The sequence below is a fragment of the Harpia harpyja genome, chromosome 6, assembly GCF_026419915.1.
Source record: "Harpia harpyja isolate bHarHar1 chromosome 6, bHarHar1 primary haplotype, whole genome shotgun sequence".
Lineage (NCBI taxonomy): Eukaryota > Metazoa > Chordata > Aves > Accipitriformes > Accipitridae > Harpia > Harpia harpyja.
The window spans coordinates 25,336,284-25,360,000 of NC_068945.1; the positions used below are offsets into that span (position 1 = coordinate 25,336,284).

Here is a 23,717-nt window from a genome sequence, read left to right on the forward strand (position 1 = left end):
TTTTCTCTATTTTAAGCAACTCAAAATAAATAATTACTTTAAGGCAGCAATGTTATATTATGCAGAACAGCCAGTGGGAGTCACAAATCTTAAACTTTTTCCAAAAAGTGTCCTAGCTTTTCCTGCAAACATGCCACTTTCTATCCTGATTATTAGGGGTCAATTAAAAATCAATATAAACCCAGAAAGACAGATTTTTCTATCATTAAAGTACATAGATATTTACTAGATATTTATCTAGCAGGATTGCTAGAAGCATTAATGCAGGTGAGGTACCTCATTATCATTGAATTTCATTCCCATTGAGAAACGCGAAACAGCAATCTTAGTCACTACTGTGCTTTGTAGCTAATACGTTCTTGCTTGGATCTTAAATGTATGCCAGGTGAGAAGCTGAAAGAACAAACAACTGAACTGCCATGGCAATAAAAGACGGTATCATTTCATATTGCTTTCTCAAACCAACAAGCTTTACTTTTGCACTCGAAGGCTGATATTCTTGGTTTCATCAAAGCCCCAAGCCTCTGTCAGATGCTAGGATTGATTGTACAAGATTAGTCAGATGACTGAGACAGACAGAGCTAAGGAGAAGGAACTTGTCAGCTGCCTGATAGTCTAAATCAGAGCTGCCAATTGCATTGTCAATGACAATAGATGTCAGACAAATTGCTCTGATTCTTATCTTCAGTAACTGAGGCCCCATCGACCAATTCCTTTATGTAAATCATTCTCTTAATTCTTTTGTCTTCTCAGAGATAGCATATTCAAGTACTTTAAGTAGAGGAAAAGATGAAAAACTCCTTTGTTTCAGTCTGTGTACCTGTCTCACCCTAATGAAGTACTCTACTCACCAATCTGTAGATACCACATTTAGTGAACAGTCTGCAAAAACTTTAAATAAAACTTGCAATAAAGATTACAGCTAAAATCTGCCTAAGAACTAAGAAAGCTTCTGATGAAAAAAAAAAAAGTCACTATCATTGTCTTTAACACAGCCATAAAAACACACTACCTTAAACTGACCAACTTCAGAAATAGAATAGAATATCTCTGAAAAAGAATTTTGTCCTTGACTTGCCTTGGTCCTGCACAAAACTCTCCACTTGCAGCCCACAGAAGACTTTCTTTCACTTCCAAAAATTCAAAAAAGAAACCTCAATAGTTAACAAACACAAGACAAACAGTTCTCAAACATGATAGCAAATATAGTGTCTACCCAACCTGAAGTCCAGAGAGAGCACTTCAATTTCACAAATATCTCTGCTGTTATCACAGAACTGGGACTGGATTTTTCAGTTGCTCCTTTGCTCCATTGTTTCTAGTTACTCTGCAGCATGCTCAAGAACAGGTAGGCTTTCTGCAGCTTACTCAACAATGTCAGATCAAAAAGGACTCAAGAGCTTCAAGATTTTAACCCTTCCTATACACTGATATTTCATATGAAAAATCACCTCTGAGGGAAAAGGAATAAAAAATTTATACGGTTGATAGGAAAGAGATATTGGCAGGAACACTTAAAGAAACCACCAAATGATACAGAAAGCAGTTTGCTAAATGACATAAAAGCAGGTGATCTCCACCTGTCCACAACCACTGGAAATACCCACAGGAAAAGAAAAACTCCAGTAAGTTCCTGATCATGGTTTCCTCAATTCAGTGTGAAAAGCAATGCTATCCACTTCCCAACTTCTGAGGCAGCAGATGATCTAGCTCAATGAAATCTTCAAACAGAATCCATAGGAGGCAACGGCCACCCCAGCCCGCACAGGTTTTATTTGTGAGTAGGTCTGGGACCCCCCCTCCAATCTTTCAGAGGCTTTGCAAAGGCACTGTGTTACCACAGCTTTTCCTGAGCATGGCTTGCCTACTGATGCCCTTCATAAAGGCTTTCAAAGCCTTGGAGAAGAGTTGCCAGAGAACTATTAATCTGTGCCAGGCTGCAAAATAAATAACATAGCTGCAATGCCTACATAGAGTCCATTAACAATAGATAACTGTGTTGAGAGGCAGGTGTCTGATGAGGTGATGGAAAAAAACACTTTCCACTGTTTAGACCCATTGAGTTCATGTTGCTGACCTCTATAACTGCCCTATCCTAACACATGAACCAGGACTACTAGGTTCATTTTTACCAAAGTACACCTAGCAAAAAAAAAAAAAAATCAGCGTTCTTGTTCTAGCTCTGCACTGCACACTGCCCTCACAGCTAAGAATTGTAAGGGTGCTCTTAAGCTGGTTCCCAGGGGGAAGAGTAAGAAATACTGAGACCTTCAACAGGAATGCAGTGGGCATTGTCTGGGATCTGCCCAGATTCAGATGAGTCCATCATTTGCGTAGGTCTGCTCTAAGCTTTCTTCTCTGCTTTTCTTCCAGTTGTTTAGCTCACTCATTAGTCTCTTCTACAACCATTCAGTTACTTTCATGGAGCTGACAGCAGCATAAGGCACTCTCTCAACCTATGCAGCCCCTACCGTGGTTTTGCATAAATTGCAGTCCTGCAAGAAGTCACCACAGATTCCTAGAAGGTGGGTTCAGTAATCTCACTAAGAAAAACCTGACCCCTTTGGTTCATCACAAGACACAGGAAATCTCCTCTGAGAATCTTCCTCCATGGCTGGAGCCTCTTTTTTCTACCCAGAAAAATGTGATTTTAAAGATCAAACTCTTGTCTTTGATGTGCCACTTCAAAGACTTTTGCTCCGCACACAACTCAGCAATTCAATACTGTAAAGAAATATATAAATCCAAGAAAACATGGTGGTAGCTAAAAAGGTATAAAGCAAACTGGCAAACCCCAGAAAACCCACTGAAAGGTGCTTTGCTGCATATGCCAAAGATTTTCATCAGAAACAGAGAAGTTAAGAGCCACGTGAGCAAGCTTCAGACACTGCTTAAGGGTCATCTGTGGATAGCCAACCTGAGATGGTGTAAAGCAGAGCTCCACTAAATGTATTAGCTATAGAGCACTAGCATAAAGGGCTTTAAAATACCTTTTAGGAGTAAAGTTGACCACCATCAAGCTGCAAGAAGTTAGGAGGTTTTTCTACTGGCTTTGATTTGAACCTCCTCCCCCACTGGCACACTTAAAATGGTACTTCAGACTTCCACAGATCTCCTGATGATACTCCAGCCTTCATACCCTTCTCCTTCTCATTCTACCGTCTCTCACATCTTTCAGTGTGACCCTAGTCATTCAAAATATCAGTATCATAAGGGTTAACATATACACATATATATTTATTTATAGATATTATAAAATACACTCTTTGTGGTGGCAAATACAGAAAGAAAAATAATGGAAAAGGTCCACTGGCTCACAGCTTTATTGCTACACTCGGCTTTCAGGAAAAAAAATAGTAATTCCATGAGGTATGTAACTGAACCAGAGAGACCTTTACTTTTTATAGTTCTCCTCTGCCATGGGAAGTTGACTGCCGGTCAGCAGGACTACAGCTATATTAAGCTTCAAATTTCTCAAGAGAAACCACTAGGGCTATCAATAAGGTTTTACTTCTTTGGTGGAACGGGTTCTGTTGCTTGTGTTTTATGCTGACCATGTGGGGGAGAAAAAACCTCAATAAAGTACTTTGAGTTGAGAAACCACATTGCCTTTAACAACCATTCTGAGCTACTGATAAAGAGCTTTCTTTTGTCACCATACTGTATATTATTTTAATGAATTAGACTTTTAAAAAATTCACCATTTCTGATAAGGGTGAACTATACTGAAAGCCAAAATTCTTCTGCATACAACCACTTCTTCAAGTTTGTAAGCACACAGGTTTCCTGTACTATTTTGACACAGTGCCCTTCCCAGCCTGAGCTCAACTTCATATGTGGCCATTGGAAGTCTCCTGCCTGCAGACCGAGACAAAATGAAAATGGTGGAGAAAAAAATATTACTCATCAAATAACAGCCCTTTTAGAAAGATGTGTGAGGGGATAAAAAATGATGGTGGTTTTGGGTCATCTGAAATTTGCACAGGCAAACCTGAAAGCTGTGGAAAATGTTTTAGCCTTTCATCATGATTGGTTCTTAAGAGGTTTTCCTGTTTAATACTTACCGCTGTGTGGAGAATGTGTCTAAACCTTACATTGTGGCATGACTCATAAAATTCAAAAGAAAAATTAGCAGAATGCCAGCAGAAATGCTCGCTTGTAACTGGCATAGCTGGTTACCTAACAATGACTACTATAGCCAGCTCCTGAGAAACTGAACCATTTTATTTCACACAATTATTTTAGCTTGTGCAAGCTAGTGAAATGGTGCTTCTGCTAGAAGCATCACAACTGTAGCCATGAACATTTCTCATGCTAGGGAAGCCTCCTCCACCCTTCCTAAAGAGCGCAGACTAAGCTGCCCTGGAGCCAGTGGGAACACAGGAGGTGGCCAGGACAGGGACAACACTGAAGGACAAACCAGACCAGGATGTCCATGGCCAATGGAAAATGGTCATGACGTTGAGGCAGCAGCATGACTCACCTTGGATTCAACCCTGTTCAAGAGGAAAGCAGAGTTTCTGACAGGCATGGTGCTCTTGATCCCTCCGCATGTGTTCTCCTCCTTCCTATCATCTTTGTCCCTGCCTTAGCCACTTCCACTCTCATCCCCCTCTGCCACAGAAACCTACTCTTCCGGATTTGTCCAGGAGGTGACCCCATTTGATGACGACTGCATAAGCACTTCTCCAACTGGGGCAGTGGCAAAGGGCACAGCACGCTTCTCAGGAAATCACTTGTTTTAACACTCGCCTGATTGTCATGAGCATCAGCTCTTTCATTGTTCAATGAGTAGTACTCCATTTCAGTAGTCTCTTTGCCTTTCATCACCTTCATCAATACAAGCCTCTCCTTTCCACCGAGGAATTTACTGACATGTTGAAAACAGACGATGGCTGCCCTTCAGTTTGAGATGTATTTGACAGCAAACTATGAAGTGAAGTGAAATTTAGCAACCACATTTACCTGGGTTGGATGACCATGTTTGGATGGCATAAAGGAGATTTTGCCCGTAGCCCAGGACAGAATTTTTGAAGTTTCGTCTTCTTTTTCTGACCACCCCCCTGAGTGCCAAAAGGACACAGATAGGGCTGTTCCTATGAATGTAGGGTTAAGCAATCTGAATAGTGCCAAAATAAGCAGTTATACTTGGTGGTACAAGCTAGGCCTTTCAAGTTCACTTTGCCTACTGTTATTTTAGTATTATATTCCTAGTAAGCACTCCATTTTTCCTGCACCTTGTATTTCTCATATTATTCCTTGGGTGGAGAAAGGCTAGGTAATTAAATTGTATCATTAGAAGGAAAAACAAGATAATCTGGGAATAAGCACTGTTCCAAGTTACCTCTGAATTCACTTTCTCTGAAATTTAATGTAATTCATTAAACAAAGTAAAAACCTGAATTGTGCCTTTTACATTTTTCCATGAACATTATACTTCTACAACATGTGTATTTCTAGAAGTTGAGTATACTATTTCATAAGGTCTAAGGTGTGGGGAAGAACCTTTTTCCCAGTACGACAGATGAAGGGGAACTAAAGCCAGTAAAGTCAAGCTTGTGACACTTTGTATTTTTGGTGAGATCATTTGACTGCTGGTGTCAAAACATTACCTCTGAGACAACTCTGCCTTATAAAAAAACCATGTTCCTTTACAAAACTTAAGTACTTTTGGGGACAGTATCCTCCTTCTACCCTTCCCCTAGCACCTGTTTCCATGAACTTCGCCAAGAGAGTTCACGCTCTCCTCGACGTTTTTGGTATTAGACCATCTAAACCGGTACATACACTGAAGAGGAGGGAGGAGAAAAAAGCGGCCCAACCAAACCCCTCCACACGGCAGACAGCCAGCGCGCAGAGATCACTCCCGCCAGGGGCCTTCCTCCTTCCAGGCACGGCGGGAATAAACCGCCGAGGTGCACAGGCCACCGCTGAACAACAGCAGCAAAACAACCTCAATAACGGAGGCGAACAAGAACCAGGCCCGCCATGGCCGCCACCCCGGGGTCGGCTAACTCCTTCCGGCGCATGTGCGGACACAGCCCGAACGCCCCAATCATCGATCGCCGCCGCGCGGCACGCCGAGCGCACCGATCGGGCGAGCGGCCGGCGGCGCGTTAGGAAACGCCTCAGGCCCCGGGGGCGGGGCCGACCGGGGAGGGGGCGTGGCCGGGCGGTCTGAGGCGGTGCCGCGCCAACCAAAACAACGACACGCCCCGGCAGCCCTTGCGCCCGCTCCCCTCCCGCCACCATCACCATCGCCGCCACCCGGAGGGCCCCGCTTCGGGGGCGTGAAGGCGGGCGCGGACACCCGCCGCCGCCATGAAGCTCCGGGTGCGGGTGCAGAAGCGAACGGCGCCGTTGGAGGTGCAGGGGGCGGAGCCAACGCTGGGGGAGCTGCGCGCGCAGCTGCGCCAGGCCCTGCTGCCCGCCTGGGGGTACAGGTAGCGTGCGGAACGAACCATCGCGGGGTGTGGGGGGTGTGTGTGTGTGTGTAGGGGGGTGGCCGCGCGCGCAAGCTTGGGCCGGCGGCGCCCTACCACGCGGTGCGGGGGGAGGGGCGGGGCGGTCCGGCCCATCTCGCTTCCCCCCCCCCTCTTCCGCCCGCCCCACGGTGGCTCTGCTGCCCCCTGCAGGGCGGGCGGTGCCGGCGCTGCCGCGGTGTGGGGGGAGCGGGAAGGGGCGGCGGGCGCTGGCGGCCCCCCGGGGCCGTGGGGCAGACGGTTCCTCCTTTGGCCGACCGGGAGGAGGAGGAGGAGGAGGGGAGGCAGAGCGACCGGGGTCGAGAGGCACCGAGGGCTCCGGGGTGAGGCCCGCGGCGTGAAGGGGCGGTGGTTGGGTTGGTAGGCCCGTGTGCGGTACCCCGGGGCGGGGCGGGGGGCACCGCGGCCGGTCACGGCAGCTTCTGAGGAGATTTTGCTTCCCCGGCTGTTCGCTGCGGAACGGGAAAGTAAAACTTACTTTGGGAAACGCTGAGCCGTGAAATAAGGGTTGCGGCTTGGGCAGAGCTGACTTAAATTTCCCCGTGGGTTTTACGTCACTAAAATTCTTGTAGGTTGTCCGTTTTATAGTTTTGCTGTCTTCTTAGAGAGCCTCTGAGGTTTAAATTTCGTCAGCGTTTTATCTGTGAAGAACTCGTGGCAGCCTTTATAAGAGAGTAAAGTCTGCAAAATCGATTTAAGAAATACCTAGGCAAGGGGCTTATTTTCTGACGGTGGCTAAAGGGTTTGTATTGCCAAACTTTTAATTAGGTGCGACGTACTGATGTTCTACTGGTGACACGTACGTTTGATAGCACTGCACTCTGCTGCATAGCAGTGTGGGCAGGAGAAATCTGAAGTTGCTGCTTGTCTTGCCACAGTGGGTGTGTTTTATAGCTGATGCTGGGTAGCTGCTTCTGTGCTACCCAGCTGCATTTCTGTTTGGTTTTTTTTTTTGGTAAGTGCTTGCACTGAAGCATCTTTTCTTATTACCCTCATTTGCAATTAGCATGCTGTAGGGCAGCTGCTGACCTTTTGAAATGAATGTTTTGCTTAATCAGAAAGCAAGATGGTTGAGTCTGCAAGAATATCTTGTTTTTAAATAATCTCAGCCAGTAGTTTATTTAAAGCTTATTTTGCTAGGTGTGATGTCTTCTAATTTGGAGGGCACTTGTTTGCTTTCCTTTGTAACTGTTTTATGAACAATTACTGTAAATGAAATTATACCTATGAAGCAGCTATGGCTACTTAAAATGTACTTGGAGAGAAACATGGGGGAAGTAATTTCATACCATTTTTTTTTCCTCACTCTTCCTTTAATAATGGATTAAAACCGGCAGCATAGTACTATTGTAGTATGCAGTATGCATTTCTAACTATACCTCTGTGTGCAGTTACCCAGGTGCAGCCAACCATGCTTCCTTTTTTGTTTTTTTTTTCTATTTTGCAGTTCTGATACTGAGTTTTCAATAACATTGAACAGAAAAGATGCTCTCACAGAAGATCAGAAGACCTTAGCGTCATATGGGATTGTTTCTGGTGATTTGATATGCTTATTACTAGAAGAAGCAGATGGACAACCCAACCTACCTCCTCCTCCTTCTGCTCCTCCCCAACTTGAGAATGGTCATGAGCCGTCCACCTTGATCCCCAACAAAAGTCAGGCCAACAGTCCAAACGAAGAAGGGCAGAATGAGCAATCTGAAAACCAGAAAGCTCAAGTGGAAGTTCAAAAGACTGACGAGAGGGTAAGTACATGAGAATTGCCCTGCACAACACAAGGCAAAAAACAAGGTATCTTGTGTCAGTTGCTGTACTATATAGTAGAGAATCTTTTCAGAATAACTGGCTCCTTATACTTGTCTGATATATAGCCAGTTACTTGCATGGAAATTTGTCTCTATTCTTTGTTTATTAGCTGTGACACACAAGCTAGTTCAGAGTCCCTGAGATGTTTCAGGTCTGACATTTTTACAGGATTTAATGTTTTTGCTGGAACATGCACTTTCCGTAAGGTAGTTAGGAGTGTGCTTCTTACCTGCCTCAGTGCTGTCTTCTCAAGGAAACTGATTCTAGGTACTGAACAAACGTGACAGGCACTGCTTGTCGGAAACACCACTGGCAAGATGAGTGCACGATTCCTTTCTCATGGGTTATAACAGTTCCCTGTGATTCAGACGGCCTGCTGTAGTGCGAGACCTGTCTGTCTTGTGCATGGAGGTAGTGTTGCTGAGATAGCTCCTGCCTCATGCTTCGTAGGCGTACATCTGTATGACCCCGAATGCTTCATGCAAATAATAGGCACATTTTTTTGTATTACTCATTGGTTTGTTTCCTGTGTGACAGTACATATGATAGTTAAGCAGATAACAGCTCCCACCAGCTGCTGGGTCCTGTGGTTAATGGCCTTCCTAAAGGAGACTCTGCAGGTACAGCCTAGTGCCATGGTCTGTCTCATTACACAATCCTGTCTGTTTTAGGCAGGAGCTTGAGAAGCTGGGAGGAAATTGTCTTCCAACATTCTTTCAAAGCAAGTTTTTTTTTTTGTTTTGGAATGAATTTCAAATACAAAATGTCCCTTAATACAACCTTTGTATGAGGTCTTTTAAATTTTAACATATGAAAATTAAGATTTAGGATAAAAAGAATTGTAAAATAATGAAAGTAAATGTAGTTGGACCATTGTCCCATTGATTCTTGTCGGGAGCAATAACCCTTACATGGTGCTGTGGGCGTGCAAGCTCCTTATGTCTGTCAGTCAGACCATAGTAAAGCTGTGCAGAAGTATCTGTTTCATATTTATTTAATATTTGAAGGCAAGGTGAAGGATTCTCACATCTTCCTCCAAAATTGTGGTGAAAGGTGGCAGGAAAATTTCTAAGCAACTAAGTGTCATTATAGAAGAGCTCTAGAAGTCTAAAAAACTATGTTTAACTGAGGCTACATCTATTGCTGTTAGTGAGAGAAGGGAAGTTCCACGGGTGGATGGCCATGCCAGCCTCATACAAACATAAGGGTGTCTTGGGCCATTGAGCATAGATGTGGGGGAGAAGTACCTACAGCTCCTTTAGACTCTTTTTTCCCTTTCCTCACCCTTCCCTTAGATAAATCTGCTTAAAGTTTCCATTCGCTACTTTTTTTTGTAATGTATCTGTGGGTGGTTTTATAAATTACGTAATAATATGCTGTGATTTTGGTAGAAGAAAGGAAGCCACAATAAACCCACAGTCCTCCTCAAGTGGCAGCAGATACACTCCATTGATGGTTTTTTTTTTTTCCCCCAGCTATTTAGGCCTATTGTGTTTCTAAGCAGCCTGAGTTACCATTTTGGTTACTTGCCATGCATGTTGGCTAAATTTAAATAAATGGTGATACACAAGAATAATTTACTCACTATAGTATGTTGCAAAAATTCTGATGATGGTTTAATTTATTATTATCACTTTGTCTTCAAGTAGTATATGCAATAAAATGAGAGATCCTTTTATGAAGGGCTTGCATCATAAATATTAAAAAATACAGAGGCTATGTGTATAATCCCAGTCTCCATCTGGGATGCTAGAAAATGGAGATGTAATGAGTCTGTGCAACTTGCATGAGAAATCAGTAGAGCAGACTTGGTGCCTGTGAGGACTGGAATAAGCAGATGAACAATATTGATGTATATAGAGGTGTAATTTTCTGACTGAAGGTGTGTTTTGCTTTCCCTTGAAGGCAGGATCCAGTCTAGAGTTTCCTTCTGGATTAGTCCCAGAAGATGTTGACCTGGAAGAAGGTACAGGTTCCTATCCCTCCGAACCCATGCTGTGCAGTGAAGCTGCTGATGGTGAAATACCACATTCCTTAGAGATGCTCTACTTTTCTGCTGAGTGTACCAGTGCCGCTGATGCCTTGATTGTTCTAGTACATCTTCTCATGATGGAGACAGGCTATGTACCTCAGGTACGTGCACAACCAATCAGGAAATTCCTTGGTCAGTATGAGAAAGCTGTGGAATATTGTGGGAATGTGGGACAAGATGCATCTGAAGATCCACTTCTGGCTTTGTATATGTCAGTCAGCAGCCGGGGCTGCTGAAGTATCAGCTTCTCTAATTTGCCTGACCAGTAAGCATTAAGGCTAAAGACTAGAGCACCTTTTAGGTGTGAGAGAAGCCGCCTGTCCCTGTGTTTCTTTCAGTCCTCAGCCTCACTGGGACCCAGCTGACAACCTCCTGTTTCTGCTTTATACATTTGAGCTTGTGTAGATGTGCTTAGATTGTAGCACTTCTTTGAAGCGCTGCCTTAAGCATCAGTATCATCTCAATGGTATCCTGTTCAAATGGTGGTTAACAAGGCCTAGATCTGACGAAATGGTGTCTCCAGTTCCGTATTCACTTCAGCTGAGTTCAGTTATGCTTTGGTTCCGCTCACCTACAGAGGTATCTAACTCGTAGTCGAGCATCTACGACAATACCTCTGTATGATGTATGAATTCACCTTTTCCCTTTAGATTTTCAGAGTTACATTGTATGTTTACTAATATGTGGCTGAACATGCAAAACAAAGATTTGCCCTCAGGGAAGGTGTTTAAATTCTCATGTTTTTTCTTGCGGTGAGGTTAACTGAGCACATGTAGGAGGTCAGTTTAGGTTTCGGGTTGACCAATACCAGTTTAATAAATCTGCTAAGGTAATTGCATTTCTATAGCCTGAAATGCTATCTGAAGAATACATTTGCCACTGGGAGGAAAGTTTGTTTATGTCAGTCAGTAGGCTTGGAAGTAGGGAAGATGATTGCTGCGCAGATTGAAGAGGAAAGAGAGAGAGTCTACTTGTAGTTGTGATTATGTTGTGTCCCCCTCTGGGATTCCATCTGAGCCTTTTCATGCTGAAATTGAAGGGAAAAACTGTTAGTCCACTCAGATTTTTGAATGTATTTCAAGCTATGATTCTTCAAGCCCTGTCAGACCTCATAAGTTCACAGAAAAGGTATGATGACATGTTTTTCATGCAGTAAATTAACATACATGCAGGAGTTGTCAGAATGCTGGAACAAATGACAGAATGAAGTACATGTCTCAAAGAAATAGGTGTGAGTCTGTTCACTGAACAGCCTCCCCTGTCACACACTGGGACAGGATAAAAAATTACTAAACTTCTCCTTAGATTTTCTGATAGTCTTGGGGAAAATAGTATACAATCATGCAATTGTAGTCTGTGTCATAATGTGCATTGGGACTAAACCAAGATTTGAATTGCAGGCAGCATTCTGCCAGTTCCTAACTTTTAATTCTCTTTTTTCACCCCTTAGTCTTGGTACGTTGCTAAAGTATGGCAGTGTTATCTGTGTGTATTTTTAGGGGACAGAAGCCAAGGCAGTGTCTATGCCAGAGAAATGGAGAGGGAATGGTGTTTATAAGCTACAGTACACTCATCCTCTTTGTGAAGAAGGTTCTGCTGGTTTGACTTGTGTGCCTTTGGGAGATCTTGTTGCTGTTAATGGTAAGTTAGTCAAGTTTTTATCCTGGATGTACATTGCTAAATATCACCATTGTTTAGCAAGAGAAGACTTAAATGTGCTTTTGTGCACTCTGTTTAGAACTGCACCTTGATTATCCAGGTTGCTGAGGTGCAAGACATGCTACTTCCTGATGCTTAATATTCTTGGCATTTCCTGTCTTCCTGTTAACTGTTTCTCTCCCTCTCATCGTAACAGATCAATCCTTAGAGGATTCAGCTGGCCTTTTCATTGCAATGTTGTAGAAATCTGTTTCTTGTCTCATTTCATTGGAACTTTTGTATACATTGCCAAACATTAAAAGAGGTAGATTTGCTCCAGCTACAATATTTTGTCTTGTCTCATGTTCTTTGCAGGACTTATAAACAAATTCCAGACTATGTATTCTTTAGCTTTAATGTATAATCTTTCTTGTAGCATGCCAACAGTTTAACTGTGGTCTCAAAAATTGTATTTAGTTTAAGCTATTCAGTCCAGAAAATTTAGGGAAGTCTAATTTTTTGAGGCAACTTCCGTATCACTTGGTGGGGTTTTTTTAGTTTTGTTTGTTCATTTGTTTGGTTTTTCATTCTTTTTCATATTTTATTTAGCATTCGAGCAATTCCACATTTTTACAGAACCAACACTAAATTGGGTCTTGATTGTAATTTCAAGATACCATTGATTCAAATTTTTATGTTTATGTGTAAAACTTGTAACTGATTATGCCAATTTGTATAAGCACATATGTTTTCTCAGAACGTGTACACATTTTGATCAAATGTTTTGACCAAGTCAGGTTAAGGTTAGATTTAGGACAGTGTAATAACTACCATGCATATAGTGTTCATATAGTAAGCTTGTTGAATCTTTCTCTAGTTGATATTTCTTTAATGACTGGGTTATAATAATGGCTCACTGTGTACCTCTTTTAGCTGTGTTACATCTCTTTCCACGTGACACAACTGTGGAAGGCAATGCTTGGTTTCTGTCACCAAGAACTTTGTTTATTCCCTGCTATTTTAAGTCCCATTTTATTTTTCTGAAATTTTTATTTGTCTAGCTGCTTGCTATAGTTAGGTATTTTCCTTGAGGGGATCTGGTAAGGGAGGAAAGTAAAACACCTCCAGAGGGTAAGGCAGTAATGAAGTTGTCTTTGTCATCTCTCAATGTGTTTTAAATTTTGAAATGTCTTTTTTTCTTACGTTTGCAGCAACATTAAAAATCAACAAAGAGATTAAAGGTGTTAAGAGAATACAGCTATTGCCAGCATCCTTTGTTTGCTTTCAGGAGCCAGGTATGATTGAGCTGTGATACTCATAGTAGTAAACTGAAAGTAAAGAAGTGACACAGTGAATAAGGATATACTTCAGCAGAGGTCCGAATAGGTACAGAATAGCAAAAAAGAACAAAAATGTGGTTACAATTTAGGTTAGTCATAGCTCTGTGGTAAAAGGAATTCGGAGTGTAGCCATTTACTCACATTTTGTTGTTAATTTGAATTTCTTGGATTAACAGTGTAAAGAAAGAACCTTGCAAAGCCCAGGTCATCCTTTGACCCATATGCCTGTTATTTTTGAGGTCTTAAGCATATGTGTGAATCTCTGGGGCAGCAATGCTGGATTATATCCCTTTTCTGCCTGGCAGTTCAGGACTTCAGAGGCTGATGGTACCTACACTCTTGTTGTGGCACTGTAATTGTTACATTCTTTTTGTCAGAAAACATGTGCTGACTACATAGCTCCCTCCAGAATGCCAAAATTAGAGGGAACAGTAAGGAGGCGGGGGAGGAGAGAAGGGCGGGTAGATACAGATCCTTGTGAGCACAGACCTGACTAGCCTTTTTGTTCTCTGAAGTATATGAACTGCTTTGTTGGCAGTTGAGGCTCACTCAGTGTCCTGCACCGTGTCCTGGGTAGCCCCAGTTGCTGATGTACAAGTCCAGTCGACAGGCTTTGGAAGAATTAACTGAGCACTGAAATGTGTCTGATATAACGGTAGTCTTCTGGCTCCTCTGTCTTCAGAGAACAGACGGGAAAAACATTCCTGTCAGAAAAATGAATATTGCAGGCATTTACAACGTAGGTGCATGTTACACATGAGCTCTGAAATCTGACAGAGGAAGCCCTGACAGCTTGAGAGTCAGTTTGTTTCTGAAGAACTCAAGTATTTCTCTTAATGGTGTAAGGCCAAAGGAAAGCCTAGCGTGACCATGGAACTGGTCTGTAGTTTGTCAGTGAATTACTTATTGCATGATTGTTACACTCGAGCTGCAGAGTTGCTCCCATCAAGATGACAAGCAGATTACAGTTCTGCTTATAAGAAACCCATAATTCTTCTGGTCTTATGTAATTTTTGCATTATAACCTCCTGAAGTTAAGCTTTTTACCTCTCTTCTTTGATAGAAAAGGTTGCAGGTGTTTACAAAGACCTTCAGAAATTATCCCGTCTCTTTAAAGACCAGCTGGTTTACTCTCTTCTGGCTGCTGCCCGACAAGGTGAGAGAAAATGTTTACAATTAGAGATGGTACTTCATTTTTGAGGATGAAAGGGAGCGGGTCTATCTGAAGGAACAGTGTTAGAAACAGCTGCTCAGCGATGGGTATATAAAGAGTAAGCATAAAGTCATTTATACAGTCTAAAGAAATTATATTAATCTTTGTATCTCAGCAAATGTTAATATATTGATTATTTCCTGGGGTTTTTTTTCTGATTGCTCTAGTTACATTTAAGAGACTGAAGGGGAGTGGCTGTTATCCACACTTGGTGATAAGAAAATCATACCACAATAATTTCGTGGCAGCAGTTCTGTAGTTTTAATCCATTTCTTTGTCAAAGCAGAAAAATTTATATATATATATATATATTTATATTTGGAAGTCTAACCCCAGGAATGATCTTCTCAGTAACTGGTCATTGAGGGCTTGGAAAGGTTGGTAGGAAGTAACTCAAGCTGGTGTTTGTGCAGCAGTAGGAAGCCAGGCTTTCTCTGCATAGGTATTGCCATAAAAGGTCTCAGCTTTGTATCCTGAAGACTATTCAATGGAATTCCCTCTAGACTTCAGTGCGGAAAGGTTTTATGTGAAGCATGTGCTCTATATTTGATGTGTTTTTTGTGGGCTCATGAAATTGGACAGGTTTTTTTTCTTTTACCTATTCCTTTGTTCTGTAGCCTATAAACATAGTTAGGTGTGTGGAATGTTTCTTAGGCTTAGTGGCCAATAGCGGTCAGTATGAAGTGCCATTTGCCCTATTTTGTGCACTCCATAAATGTACTTAAGAGTTGCAAGAGATCTGTTTTATAAGAAATCATGTCACAGTACTTTCTGAGAAAAGTGGTGTAACTCAGGCATCAAAGGGAAATGATTTAAGGGAAAGATTATAATGTCCTTTCTTTCTTTTAGGGTCTTTAGAGATAGAGTAAACTCTGCACCATTTAGGTAATGCTTCTATTTTCTCCACTTTGTAGCTCTGAACTTGCCAGATGTATTTGGGTTAGTGGTCCTCCCTCTTGAGCTCAAGCTTCGGATTTTCAGACTTCTGGATGTCCGTTCACTCATCTCTCTTTCTGCTGTTTGCCATGATCTTTACACAGCTTCAAATGACCAGCTTCTATGGAGGTTTATGTATCTGCGAGATTTCCGAGGTAATGTTGAGACATGTTTTTCTAATTACATTCTCACGTGAACAGAGGGATTAGGTCTGACAGATTTTATTAAGAGGCTCCTCAGGCAACCAGTTCTGATTTTTTAAACACTGTGAGTAAATGCAGTCATTTGTGATGCTGACCAGTACAGTTGGTCAGGTGTAATTCAGGTGGATGCGTGGTTTTCTGCCAGGAAAACTGGTGACAGTCTGCTGAGCCATTACTGATGGACTACATAGTTCTTCCCGTTGTGTGGTGCAGACTTTCCTTGTTTTCATCTGTTTCCCTGGCTACCTTGGTGTTTTGGCTATTGCAGATATTGGGAAGTGAAGGGAAGAGATATTCCTGCTATAATTTCTCACAAGAGATTGAAGGAATAAGGTGATCAAGGGAGGTGCTGTCAGAAGTGAAAGATGGGGACAGTGTTTCTGGGATTTCTCTATTTATTCAGTAACTTCTGGAGATGATGCTTTACATAGAATGCGTATGCAAGCAGATTACCTATTGATTGGTCCTGGAGCATTATATTTTTTAAGATGCATTATCTTAATGAAAAATGTATTGACCCAAAGTGTTTTTTCATCTCTGTTCTTCTGCAAGTTCTGACAAAACTGTGGGCATCTGTGGCATGAACGCTACTTAAAGGTAAAATAGGTTGCTCTTCTTAATTTTATGCTTCTCTTTGTAGATCCTATTGCAAGGCCTCGTGACACAGACTGGAAAGAAGTAGGTGGCTTTTTTTTATGTAATCTCAGTGAGATTAGTCTCCATGGGCTAGTTTGAGAATAAAGCATAGACGTTGGGAGGCAGTAACTTTGAGTTAAATTTTGGTTTAAAAGTGTGGTGTTCTGTGTACACCTGTTGAGTTTGGTCGGAGTAGGAGAAAACAACATCAACAAGTTACGTGGTGCATGCCCAAATCCTGGGTTAGAGGTCTTCCAGAGATGCTGTGTTTGGTCTTTGGCAGTCAGGGGAGTTGCTATTCTGGGTTTTCAGACTGGCGAGGAGTGCTTTTCTGAGAAGTGCTGCAGAACTGAATGCAATTGCTGAAGGTGGAACACAAAGCATTTACAGAGCTTTAAAATGCCTTTGTTTCTGTCTGCAGCTGTACAAGAAAAAGTTGAAACAGAAGAAGGAGGCCCTGAGATGGAGGCACATGATGTTTCTGCCCCCTACACCTCATCCAATCCCCTTTCATCCCAACCCATTCTATCCTAATCCCTTTCCTCCCAACCCGTTCCCATCAAACCCAATCTATCCCCCAATGATCATTGGTGGAGAATATGATGAGAGACCAACACTTCCGTATGTTGGAGACCCAATTAACTCACTCATTCCTGGCCCAGGAGAAGCACCAGGCCAGTTTCCTCCTTTCAGACCACATTTTGACCCAATTGGTTCCTTGCCTGGAGCAAACCCTACACTTCCAGGACGAGCTGGTCCCAATGACAGGTTTCCACCTAGACCCAGCCGGGGCCGCCCCATGGACATTCGCCGTGCGTTCATTTGATTGCTGCTTTTTCCTTCAGTGAGTTTTCTAGTCCCTGAGCTTGCTTTCTAACTGCAGGAGATTGCAAATCCCAGGCACTAACATCTGCCTTCTCTTCAGATTGTGGCAAGAACATGTGTGCATGGTAATGTTTCAACCACAAAGGCTGGGTTTGTTTTATGCTCTGGTAGTACTGTACCATCTGGCACTAAGGTCTGTTTCATGAAGAGCTACAACTTAGAACCTTGCCCTTAATCATCTGTGAAGTGCTACTTAGAGACCAGAAGGATACCAGCCAAATATTTGCTGCATCAGATAAAGAGCACTTTAAATACAAAGCCTATACTTGTCTGTCTTATTTGAAAAGTTTTATTAAATTGCCAGGAAAAATGATGATGTTTAAAATCTGCCTGGCTAATAATCTCTATTGACAAAAACATCTACCACATAGAACAGGATACTACCACTGTTAGATGTGCGTTCATGGAAATTTTCAAAGATGATATTTCCTTTTTCCTTTAATGTTTTATTAGGTAAAAAGCATTTTTGTATTGTTACTTAATACACAAAGAATACAGGGAAGGGATTTTCTTTACAATGGAAATATTAGAACACAAATCAATTCGTTTTACAAACAACTGAGTAAAGTCATGCTACAGTGCAACTCAGAAGTCTGAACAGAAGCAGAGCAATTTTACAAAGAACCAGCAGCAAAACTTTTGTCTTTCTCCTTGACTTTACAAATAAGGAGCTGTAGTACATGGCTGCATTTACTGTATGTGAACTAAAACTGGTGCAAAAATAAATCTTTCCTCCTGCCTAACTTACTTAAGGAATTAAATAAGTTGATCTGGTTGCAGTGGAAATGGGATCACAGCAGGAGAAGCAGAATGAATTCTCACTTTACTGCAGTAAATTCCATTTAATTCCATTACTTAAGTATCAAAATATATCTTGCCAAGAGGAAATGTGTTATAGCATGTTATGAGCACCTTTCAAGTGTTTCTGTATTAACTACTGAGCAACTAACAAGACCACTGTTAAAGTCTGACGATACCTGCAGGCTGATGCTGGAGCTCAATTAAAGGAAGACCGGAATGACTAAACTTTGCTAGAACTTTTCATTTCTTACATATTTTTTTAAGATGGATTGATCTCAGTGTTTCTATAAATGTAAATGGTACTGATGACTGTTGTGACAGCTGATACTATTTTCTAAAATCTTTTTGAAATTCCAGCAGTGGAAATGGAATGACATTTTCTGTTGAATACAAGCTATTTAGTCCATAATACTTATGTGCTTTTTCAGGTGATATTTCAGTGATTCATCTTCTTGTTTTGTATAAAGTCAGCTGACTTCAGTAGGGTCAGGAAGTTTTGCCATTAACTCCGGTGGAAGTAAAATATAATACTTTATTTTGCTGTCAAAAGGTGTATTGCTTCTTTCTTCCCTTTTCTACTTCACAGCAATGGCATACCAGTGCAAATCCTCCCATAATTAAACACCTAAGAGTATGTATTTAGGGACAGTGGTTTCACTTCAATACCAAGATTAGCCTTAATTTTTGACATTTGCCTGCAGTGGTTGAATTGCCTTGTTCGAACAGAATTTTCAGTTAAGTGAAGTGTATAGTCAGGCCTCTTAGAGCTTACAGTGATTCTTTATATTCCACTGACTATAAAAACGAAAAGGGAAATCTACACTGCGTTGGTCTTGCACCATTTTGTCCTTGTGATGAGTGCTGCAGAAATGCTTCAGAAGTAACTGGGTCATGTGGAAGGTGTAAGGTCTTGTGTACCTGCCTGTGATTAGTGAAAGAGAAGAAAATACCGCTGCAGATATGAGCAGGACTGCTATTCTTCTGAACCTTAGCTTTATACAAGACTCTTAGTTGCATGGGAACATAAGTGACATTTCTCTTGAAATACCCCACCTAGATACTACAAGAAAGTCAAGGTGTTTCTCAGTCTGTATCTAAACAGCAAAATGTAAACTAATTTTCCAGGTGGTGGATATGAGTGGGTGTCATAGCTGTGTCCCAGCTCTTTCTTGGGCTGGATCCAAACACACAAATCTATTCATGTTTCCTGGCTTCCATGTGAAGAAAATTAAATCATGCAGGACAAAAGGGAAGCTCTGACCAGGTGCTCAATTTTCACAGCTGTGTGAGAAAGATCCCAAGGCATGCTCTGGGGCATGTCTGCCCTGTGATTTAAAAGTAACTTTTATTCACCAACTTTTCTGTTGCCTTCTTACTGCCCCTAACTCCAGCTGTTATATTTAGGTACCTACATACCTCTTGGATCTACCTTAGTTCCCCATTCATAAAAATGGAGAATATACCCCTTGTATTCCCTCTCTCTCTTGCTTTGTTAGATTGTAGGGATTTTGGAATAGAAACCCTACATCAAAGGTGATAATCTGAATACACGATGATGCATTTGTGACTCTCCTGCTAGCCACAACATCTAGTGTGTGAGCATCATAGTTGTAGATTGAAGTGTACTGTTGGAACATTTATAGGACACAGTATAGAGTTTCACCAAGCTGTGTGGTGCAGTTGACATGCTGGAGGGAGGGGATGCCATCCAGAGGGACCTTGACAGGCTTCAGAGGTGGGCCCATGTGAACCTCATGAAGTGCAACAGGGCCTAGTGCAAGGTGCTGCACATGGGTCAGGGCAATCCCAAGCACAAACACAGGCTGAGCAATGAGTGGATTGAGAGCAGCCCTGTGGATGAGGACTTGGGGGTGTTGATTGACAAGAAGCTCAACATGACCCAGCCATGTATCCTTACAGCCCAGAAAGCCAACTGTATTCTGGGCTGCATCACAAGAAGTGTGACCAGCTGGTCGAGGGAGGGGATTCTCCCCCTTTACTCCATTCTGGTGAGACCCCACCTGGAGTACTGCGTTCAGCTCTGGGGCCCCCAACATAAGAAGGACATGGACCTGTTGGAGCGAGCCCAGAGGAGGGCCATGAAGATGATCAGAGGGCTGGAGCACCTCTCCTATGAAGACAGGCTGAGAGAGTTGGGGTTGTTCAGCCTGGAGAAGAGAAGGCTCCGGGGACACCTTCTAGCAGCCTTCCAGTACCTAGAGGGGAGCCTACAAGAAAGCTGGAGAGGGACTTTTTACAAGGGCAGTAGTGACAGGACAAGGGGTAATGCCTTTAAACGGAAAGAGGGTAGATTTAGATTAGATACAAGGAAGAAGTTCTTTACAGTGAGGGTGGTGAGGCACTGGAGCAGAGGTTCTGCCCAGAGAGGTTGTGGATGCCCCATCCCTGGCAGTGTTCAAGGCCAGGCTGGATGGGGCTTTGAGCAACCTGGTCTAGTGGAAGGTGTCCCTGCCCATGGCAGGGGGGTTGGAACTAGATGATCTTTTAAGGTTCCTTCCAACCCAAGCCATTCTATGGTTCTATGATTCATCATTAACCTAGGAAGTCAACGCGGTGTTTTCATTAAAGCGCTTCTGTGCATAGAACTGAAGATGCTTTTCAGGAACTGTAGGATTAACCAAGTTAAGCTGAGAGTGCCTGTTGCTTTTAGTTGTTTTTGCAAGCTGGAGCTAGGAGGAGGGGAGATGCCATTCTGTTTGCTTGTCCCTTGAAAGATGACAGCTGGGAGCTGTAGGCAAATGGAGAGATCTGAGTCACTGCTGGGTATCTAGTCAACAGTGCTATCCTGTTACTGTGGTCCATTGGAGGACAGCCCTGCTGTGTTCAAATGCAGCATCAGCAAATGATCCAACCGTTGTGGTTTCAGTGATGAACTGGGGTCGATTTATGGGGCCATGCCATACTAGTCACTAGTTACTTATTTTTTGTATAGGTTGTACTGGTAAGAGAGACATAAAAAGATTCAGGGGATAGAGCAATTGAGGATTCTGGCAGTAAACTTTTATTTCTGTCTTTGCATCTCTGGTGACCGTTTAGTAGGGAAGGGCATAAACCATGCTGAAGGAAGTGTTATAGAAGGAAATTCTCTCCCACCAGAGTTGTATTACCTCCTCTCCATGTAGTAGAGCCTGTTAATCTGCTATTGTTCTTGCCAGTGGGACAGTGCTTGCTCAAGGCCATTTGTCACTCTTTTATTGCTCCTGGAGACTGCAAAACAGCAGGGTCTGTTTTTTTTCTCAGACAATGACATGTAATTATGATGCTATATTGTAAACTGCTTAGCAAACCTGGAAGGATAACACAGAACTGGGAAGAAAAGAAAAAAAAAGATAAATCATCAGGGAATAGGGTGGTTCTATAATACTGAACTTGAGGTATAAATCATTGATCCAGATGAGTCTCTTGAGAGCCTTCCAAACTGGAAAAGCTATGCTGTTACTTGCCTGAAAGTGCACAGGTCACGAAAGCCATTATATGTGTAAAGGCCTGCTCAGGGGTAGGTCGTACAAGGTCCAGATGACTGCATTGGATTTAGATGTTCATTACAGGTGCTATGCGGGAAGGAGTTGCTTGTTTGAGTTTATTCCCACCAGTGAATGTAAGATCCAAGATGGCAAATGCTGCTGTTGCTCTTGCTGCTTTGGAGATCTCCCTGTTTAAGTGACAGCAAAGATCTCTGCCGTTGGCTCAAATGTTTTTAATTTACTGACCTCCCTGGTTCCCTGGGCATTTCTAAGTGTCATCAGGGTGAAGTTGCTAAGGGAAGCACAAAGCCAAAAGTCTGGCCTTGAAGCTGTATGCACGGTTTGTGACTAAAGTACTTGACAAAACGTGAAGTCAAGTCGAGGAGGTGGGATGGGGACTGGCATTAGGTGTGTTATAAACAGAACTAGCATGGTGCAATGAGTAGGTTCTCAGCTGGTAGAAACAGCCATAGATACATTGATTTACCCAGGGCAGTTTTTTCAATCATGAATGTAGCTTGTGTCATTCCTGTTTTTTGCCGTGTCCCAGTTCTAATGTATGTGCTCATACACAGCTTCATTCTGTGTTGCAGGCTTAGACGAAAAGCACGTCTGGCAAAGATCCATCTCTGTCTTCTCTGGAAGAATAATTCTTGGGGGTGGTCGGGGAGGACTAATACTGATCATTACCTGCTTGGGGCAATCCCATACATGTCCTCCCATGGCTTGGTGTCTCTGGATGGACCCCAGCTCATCTTGGTTGTAAAGGAGTTTTGTTGTAAAGGATAGTTTTCCTGTTCTATTGCAGGTTTGTCACCTTGCATTCATTTTGCACTCACCCCAGTGAAGTCAATGGGAGTTCAAGGAGGGAGACAGGATTTCACTCCATCTCTCTGCCCATTCGGTATTATGGAACACTCAGCACACCAGTATGTGCACTTCATCAGCTCTGCTATTAATTAAGCATATTCCTGGGGGACATACTTAGCCAGATGTGACCAAGTCACCAAAGTGCTGGGAGTTTAGCTGGGTTTTGTCTGGAATTTGTGTGAACTGTGAACATGAACTCTCGTGTTTCCAGGGGCAGGGGAAGAAGTTGGTTTTCGTGTGGAAGGCCCATTTCTCAGGTTATTTTTGAGCTAAGGCTACAGGGTTAAAACAGGACATTTTTCTCTCAGAACTCAGGAATCACGTGCAGGGAACATAAATGCAAGGCATGAAACAGAGATGTTTTATCTGCTATGAGCAGAGTGATCTGCAACAAACCAGCAGTCCATCTGGATGACCTGCTCATGTGAGCTTTGGCGCTTACTGATGCCTGGTACCATATTTAACTTGAATGTAGTTTTGCTCTGAAAAGTGACTTTTTATAAAGTTGGTATCATGAAGTTCCACAGTTCACTGTGTTTCTATTCTCAAGCATGCTCACTTTATCAGTCAACGAATACTTATTCTTGACTCTGTCTTTGCACATCTGTTTCTGAAATAAGCCTATATTTTTTTTTAGCTCAGCCTCAAAAAGGATTCAGTAATTGGAAGTTAGCAATTGTATTGACTATATACAAATAGAAATAAAATCTAGTTTGCACTGTTATAACTCTGTTGACTCCACAGGGGTTAGCAAGAGTAAAATTTGCTTTACAACTCAGTCATTTGAATAGATGTGATTCTGATGCACAAAAACCAATGAAATAGTGCCACGTTTATATAGTCACTTTTCAGACTGTTATTAGAATATTTTCTTTGTATTAAAACAACTATAGCTTCCTAAATTCCCTTTACCCAGGTGTTAGTTGTAAATCACTGGGTACCATTGAGTGTATTTCAGGATGATGTCAGGTACGCTGATATGAAGAGTAAGGGCTGACAAAAGCACAGATCCAGCTGCAGGGCTATTAATCGGAAAACAGGCTAGCAAATGATTTCCTCAGGTTGCGGATGGTCTCAGCTTTTGCTTCGTCTTCATTGGCATTTCCCCGCTGAGATGATTCAGATATGCTGAAGGTGTTTGTCAGGGACTGTGATTTGCTGAAATGGAAAACAGAATTCAGACTCAGCAGGACAAGGTGGTAGTTCAAAGCTGGTTACTGATGCTTTGTGTTCCATCACACAGACAAATTCAAGGATAAAAGGAAAGGTTAGCAAGAAGAATCTCCATATGCTAAGACATCTAGGAATGGCGGAGGTGGGGGGGGGTGGAAGAGGATGGGACACGGGCAGGTGGCTCCAATATCACCGTCCAGACTAGTAAGTGTTTATG

General features: G+C 42.5%; 3 protein-coding genes across 3 annotated transcripts in view; 1 reads left to right on the forward strand and 2 right to left on the reverse strand.

The window, feature by feature from the left end:
• LOC128142990 (BPI fold-containing family C protein-like) overlaps positions 1-6,089 on the reverse strand; it is a 32,708-nt gene extending 26,619 nt beyond the window's left edge. Inside the window, 3 exon segments of the mRNA XM_052789789.1 lie at positions 4,966-5,040; positions 5,043-5,098; positions 5,884-6,089. Coding sequence (XP_052645749.1) covers positions 4,966-5,040; positions 5,043-5,098; positions 5,884-6,059 — 307 coding nt within the window. The 5' untranslated portion in view covers positions 6,060-6,089.
• Positions 6,090-6,195: 106 nt separating this feature from the next.
• FBXO7 (F-box protein 7) lies at positions 6,196-17,429 on the forward strand. The gene is made up of 9 exons (XM_052789787.1): positions 6,196-6,443; positions 7,930-8,227; positions 10,194-10,421; positions 11,820-11,961; positions 13,170-13,253; positions 14,362-14,454; positions 15,426-15,602; positions 16,291-16,328; positions 16,708-17,429. Exons 1-9 carry the CDS (start codon positions 6,322-6,324, stop codon positions 17,110-17,112), a joined length of 1,587 nt encoding a protein of 528 aa, XP_052645747.1. The 5' UTR covers positions 6,196-6,321; the 3' UTR covers positions 17,113-17,429.
• A 167-nt stretch (positions 17,430-17,596) lies between these two features.
• The window catches only part of SYN3 (synapsin III), a 183,902-nt gene continuing 177,781 nt past the window's right edge, over positions 17,597-23,717 (reverse strand). The window contains exon 13 of the mRNA XM_052789786.1: positions 17,597-23,485. Within this exon, the coding sequence (XP_052645746.1) occupies positions 23,353-23,485 (133 nt within the window). The 3' untranslated portion in view covers positions 17,597-23,352. The remainder of the gene's footprint in view (positions 23,486-23,717) is intronic.

What these genes read in the sequence shown, in the direction of transcription:
- FBXO7 (XM_052789787.1), top strand. Translation starts at nt 6,322, where the DNA reads ATGAAGCTCCGGGTGCGGGTGCAGAAGCGAACGGCGCCGTTGGAGGTG. An exon ending in CTGCCCGCCTGGGGGTACAG is followed by an intron (nt 6,444 to 7,929) that starts GTAGCGTGCGGA and finishes TCTATTTTGCAG; the next exon opens with TTCTGATACTGAGTTTTCAA. An exon ending in TTCAAAAGACTGACGAGAGG is followed by an intron (nt 8,228 to 10,193) that starts GTAAGTACATGA and finishes TTTCCCTTGAAG; the next exon opens with GCAGGATCCAGTCTAGAGTT.